This window comes from Arachis hypogaea, unplaced genomic scaffold (genome assembly GCF_003086295.3).
Source record: "Arachis hypogaea cultivar Tifrunner unplaced genomic scaffold, arahy.Tifrunner.gnm2.J5K5 arahy.Tifrunner.gnm2.scaffold_275, whole genome shotgun sequence".
NCBI classification, from domain to species: Eukaryota; Viridiplantae; Streptophyta; class Magnoliopsida; order Fabales; family Fabaceae; genus Arachis; species Arachis hypogaea.
In genome coordinates, this window is record NW_027255602.1 from 13,386 (window position 1) to 19,733 (window position 6,348).

General features: G+C 23.6%; 1 protein-coding gene across 1 annotated transcript; it reads right to left on the reverse strand.

The window, feature by feature from the left end:
* Positions 1 to 469: 469 nt before the first annotated feature.
* LOC112720419 (methylesterase 1) lies at positions 470 to 6,052 on the reverse strand. Its single transcript, XM_025771363.3, is given in 5 exon segments — positions 470 to 863; positions 3,651 to 3,776; positions 5,548 to 5,636; positions 5,639 to 5,743; positions 5,746 to 6,052. Coding segments are annotated over 5 exon segments (783 nt in total). The 5' UTR covers positions 5,927 to 6,052; the 3' UTR covers positions 470 to 581.
* Positions 6,053 to 6,348: the final 296 nt, after the last annotated feature.

Here is a 6,348-nt window from a genome sequence, read left to right on the forward strand (position 1 = left end):
CCAAACGGAGGACGTGTGTTACCATGTCCAGTAAGACATGGACAGTAACCAAACACTACCTATAAAGGTACACACGTAAAGACCACCGTAACTATAACAATATGAAAGTAACGTGAACGACCAAAATAAATTATATTTAAATTTTAGATGGTAAATTTATTATTTTAAATATTAAAAAAATAAATAGATCACTGATTTTATAATTCAAAGACACATAAATTTTTTATTAATTAAAAATACAAGAATATTTTTTATTTTTTAAAATATGAGATATTTAAATTTCTTCGTTTAAAATATACAAAAACAAATAGACCTTTAAGATTTAGATATATCGCATTTAAAAAAATAAAAAAATATTTTTATATTTTTAATTAGTCAAAAATTTATTTATCTTTTAAGTTAAAAGATTAGAAACTTATTTATTGTTTTATTTGAATACTAACCACATTATCTCACTCAAAAGTCGAAATTTCAGCAGGCAGGAAACAACTTCGATTTTGTATCATATAAACTAACATTATAATTTTTTATTCGATTTTTCTCATCTACTTACCCCTGCTTCATGACATACATGAATTCATTCATGGGTATTTCATAACAATCTTTAGGAGACAATCGCAAAGTTCTTGGGGCTTGCTAAGCATAACCATATGATCTGCGCCATTGATTTCCATGACGTCACTAATGGCAGCGTTTTTTATCATCCACCGTTGAAATTCCAATGGAACCCCAAGGTCCTGAGTGCAAACAATAAAGGCACGTGGAACTGACCCATATCCCACTTTTGAGAAGTTCTTTTGCTGAGACAAGTCTTCAATGAAGAGTGACCCAGGCCTTAACATAGACATGGCTAGTTCTAGATCCTGCAACAACATGCAATCAATGTTTCCAAGTTAGTAATTAAAGAGACAATAACATAAATAAATTTATCGTATTTAATTTAATATATTAATTTTATATATATAATATTTATAATTGCGAACGAGTTATAGCTCAATTGACATAATCTCTTCATATTCATCTAGAAGTTACGGCTTCAAGTCTCATTCCTAATTTTGGAAAAATCAAATATTTATCATTATATATTTATTATATTTAAATTATTTGTTTATTTTAATAATAACTAATAAATAAATATTACATACAAATGTTAAATTATTTGTGACTGATTTTTATTAATTTTTAAACATTTTTATATTTATTACACGGCCAAAACTTCTAATGGTATTGGCGTAGAGCCCATAGATATTTATTTCTATCATTTTCTTTAGGTGCAAGTGCAACTGCCTTAGTAAAACTAAGTAATGGAGCGCACGTGAGATAATATGATTTTAAATTGCAAGGAAAAGAAATGGAAAGTATAGGATGAGGACGAAGAGGAAATGATTCAGTTTTGAGATTTTTAATTTCTTGCAGAAGTTTAAATAAAATTAAAAGAGGATTTATTGTTTTCTTAACAATTTTCTTTTCTTTATTAGAATATTACATATTAAAAGATAGATGATAATATAATAATTTATTAGACAAAAAATAACCATTTAAATTTAAATCTCCAAAATGTTCAATTTGAAAGAACTTAAAAATTGAGAATTTAAAAAGTTTTTGAGGGTTTATCACTGCTCTTCTGGAAAATAAAACCTCGAAATACAACAAAGATTAACCCTTATAAAATCTTCACTTTGTTTTCAAAACAAACTCGTGAACACATCTTAAAATTTTAGTGTATTTTAAATGGTAAAAATTTACGTGTAATTAATTTTATATAAAATTAATAATTAAAAATTATTAAATAATAACTTAATTATATATATTAAATTATTTAATAATTCTTAACCATCACAATAATGCGTTTTAACCGGGTGCCACTTGCTAAAAGGAAAAATAAAAAGACTTGTACTGCAATTACCGCAATGCTTATTTATCTACTATATATAATAAGGATTGTCAAAAAAATTCGTTCATAACTTTCTTCAAAAAAAATATCATATATAAGGTTTGAATCCAAAGTCCAAACTTAAAACTTTTAGTTAGAATGTCAAAAATTTGTTATCTTAATTATTTTTTATATTTTTGTATAGATATCTATTAGCTAGAATAAAAAAAAATTAAAGTTGATTAATAAACATATGAATTATGTTTATTAATATTAAAAATATTATTTATATACTAAAATTAGTTATTAAAATAAATTATTATATATTTATATTATATATAATTTAATTTATTTTTAATATATATTTTATATTTTAATATATATTTATATAATTATAATATATATACAGATAATATATATGGTTGTATACTTGTATTAATACACTATTCATCATCGTTATTAAAATAACTATTTCAATTGCAATAATTGTATTAGTTACCGCAATTATGATTTAAATTAAAACCCTGTTGACAAATGATTGGGTGTTCGCTCGTGAACCATGCATTTAAAATAGATTATCACTAAAAAGAAAAAAAGAGGTTTTAGTGACAATTTTTTAATAACAATAATATATAATAACTATTATATATTTTATTTAATTTTATGTTTCTACTGTGTAATTGTATATTTATTATTAGAGTTTATCTATTTTATATCCTAAAAACATATATTAAAATTATAAATTAAAAATATTAAAAATACAAAAAATTTAAATATTCAATACATTTATTTTGTATTTATTATAAAAAAATTTAAAATTTTTATTAATTATAAATTTATCATGTATTTTTAGGACATATGTTACCTAAATTATTATTATTATTTTTGTGGCTATTAAAAAAATATTTGCGGACAATTGTATGGTTGTCACTAAAACTTTTTTAGTAAAAGTATAAGATGGTTAATAATGTTTAATTATCATTAAATATAAGGTTTAGCTAGCTAATGTATGCAATAAAGATATATGATAAGTTTATTATCAGTAAAAAAAATTAAATACTTTCACTTAATGAATGTAAAACAAATATATTAGGAATTTAAATTTTTTGTATTTTTAATGAAAATTTTTTTAATTTATAAACTTAACATGTATTCTTAGAGTATAAGATAGATAAATCCTTAAATATATTATCGACTATTTTTATTGCTATTAAAAGTAAAATAAATAACTAGTAAAATTAATTTTTCTTGTAGTGTGTGTTTTATCCCTTAATAAAATGTCGTATAAACATTTTATAAGAAAAATCTTAAGTGCATTATTTCAATAAAATAGTTACAAGAGAGAATGCATTTTAAATCTTGTATATAAAGTATTTTATTTGAATATTAATAATTTTCTTTTACAAGTTTCAAGTAGTGATAGAATATGCCAATGAGTTATAACTCAAATCGCATAGTCTCTCCATACTTAATTAAGAGGTTGCGGGTTCGAGTCTCCTATCTTTGGTAAAATAAAAAAAGTAGTGATAGAATATTATTTTGTTTAATTTAGAATAATGAACTAAAAATATCATCACCAAAGAGAAAAACTATCCAAGTTCCTTCATCATTTTCTTATTGCATACACAAACTTAATATTTTAAAACTACATGTTTTTAAATTTCAATAATTGAATTGCAAAACATTTTAAACCTTTCAAAATTTCAAATATACCATTCATCAAAATCTCTCTTATTTACCGTATCACTTTGTAAATTGAATTAAAGTAATTAGTTACCTCAACGGGGGTTAGCTGGTAGAGCATTTTGGACATGAAATTGCGACCAAACAAGACAGATGTTTTGTTTCCACACTTGCCGAATTCCGTGTCCAACCATGAAGTCGCAGGCATGCTTTCACTGTACTGGAGTTGAAAACTTGTAATGCTCAGAAAATATTAGAACAGAATATTGTAGTGGGCGGTATGACTTTAATTTGTTCTAGGATTACGTTGTCTTCCATTATTACTTCTCCTTAATTTATATTAAAAATAGAATAACTATTGAGAATTTTAATTTATTTTTTTAATTACTTTTTAATATTATATTAAATATACAAAATTTAAATATATATTAATTTTTAAAATAAAATTTAATTTTGATACATTGCAGTATAAAACTATTTTATGTGTATTCAGTTATGTAATACTATGTTAAAAAAATAATTATTGTTTTATATTGATTGCATAAATAATCATCTAAAAAATCAGATATAATTAGATGATTGTGTTAAACATTTTGTATTGTCGATGTATCAAAAATAAACTCTTGTAAATATTTAAAAAAAAAAGCAAAAATTCAAAATTCAATGCTTATTTTCAGAAATCTCCATCGACAATATAAACTGGAGACTACAAAAAAATGGCGAAAATATTTAGAAAAAAAAGACTAAAGTTTGATTTGGTAAAATTTATTTTTAAAAATAATTTATAAAAGTTAATTGTTAAAAATTAATTTTTTAAAATAAATTTGTAGTAATATTTGATAAATTAAATTAAAAATATTTTTCAATAAATATAAATAATAATAATTATATTTGATAAAAATAGTTAGTAAATTATTAAAATTTAAAAATATTATAATAAATATAAATGTAATAGTTAAATTTAAAAATTAACTAATGTATACAATTATATTAGATTTTTTTTTGATAAATAAAAGCTAATTTTAAAAAAGTTTCACTTTAATTCTTTGTTTGGATATAAAAAAATAGAAATAAAAATAAGAAGAAAAAAATAAGAGGAAAGAAAATAGAAAAAAAATAGAGTTATTTATGTGTTGTTTGGATGAAGAAAAATAGATGAAAAAATAGAGAAAATTTTTTTTTTGTTGGATAGAAAGAAAAATGAGAAAAAAAAATCATAATAATATAAAATTACATTAATACCCTTATTTATATTATATGTAAATTATAATTTATTAATGATAAGGGGTAAATGTGTAATTTATTCATGATTGTCATATTTTTTTTCATTTTCATCTCATATTTGGAGTGAAAATATTTTAGTGGGTCTGACACTATTTTTTTTTTCACTTTACTTTTTCTTCTCCTCCAAACAATAAAAACTTATTTTTCTATTTATTCTCTTCTCCCATTTTCTTTTCCTTTAAAGTCTCTCAATCCAAACAATGTGTAAATATTTTCAAAAACCTTTTATTTTTTAAAAGTTATAAGTTCAACAAGTATCTCATCTTTTTTATTTACTAAATACAAAATAAAAAATTTGTGTATTTTTTTTAGTGACTTAAGCTTGTGTATTTTTTAAAAACACAAATACTCTTTCAAAATATTTACCAAACTAAACTTAAAACCATAGCAATTTCATGATATTTCATACTTAGGTAAAAAAAATAAATAAATAAATAAATAAAATAAAAAATTCAAACGGAATCATTTGATATAATACCCACCTCAATTCCATGTGGAAATTAAAAACACCTCTACAAAGCCACGTACAATATAGGTGTATTCATATAGGTGTACATTCATATAAAATTAATAATTAAAAATTGTTAATAATAATTTAATTTAATATATTAAATTATTTAACGATTTTTAATTATTAATTTTAGATAAATTTATAAACTATATTATTGATGAAGAAAAAAAATCAAGAAATGGTACAGAAAGCAAACCTTTTCCAAGACATAGGATGGTTTGTGTTGAGTGTCAGGAACAACAGCGGTCAAGAAAACACCAACTTGAACCTTTGTGGGGAATTTTCCATGGCAAGTGCAATATTGAGCCCTCCAAGACTATGACCCACAAGAACCACCTTTTCATTTGGGGGAAGTGACTCCAAAACTTCCAACAAAGGCTCAGAGTATCGGAAAGAGTTTCAACATCTTGGAGGTTCTTGGAGTTGGCTCCGGAAGCAGCAAGGTCAAGAAGCGTGACCTTGTGGCCTGAAGATTCTAGAAGTGGCTTGATCTTGTACCAAGCCCAAGCACCATGGCAAACCCCATGTACCAAAATATAGTGCTTTGATGAGTCTGTAACACTTTCTGAACCCATGTTAAGTATAAATGTAATTCGCGTGGCCGTGTGTGTGTATATATATAGCGAAGATGGGAGAGTTAGTTTTCGGTCGGGGATTGTTGTACTATTGTGAAAAGTGGGAAAAGCATAAGCAGTACAATATACAGTCATCTAAACGCTAAAAATTAATTATTTAATTTGGTGGTTAATTGTAATGCCAATTAAGAGAGAGAGAGATAGAGAATTAATTGTAATAATGGTGCAAATATTAATAACTAAGGAATAACAATCAATTGAAGGATCACGTTGATTGGGTAAATCCCAAAAATTCCACGTGATTTACTTTTGCCTTTTAAACTTCTTTTGACCGAAATTGCGGTTCATTTTTTCCTATATTATAAATAAACGTGTGATATATATCGATATTTTTATAACATTGTGTATTATACTTGATTCGT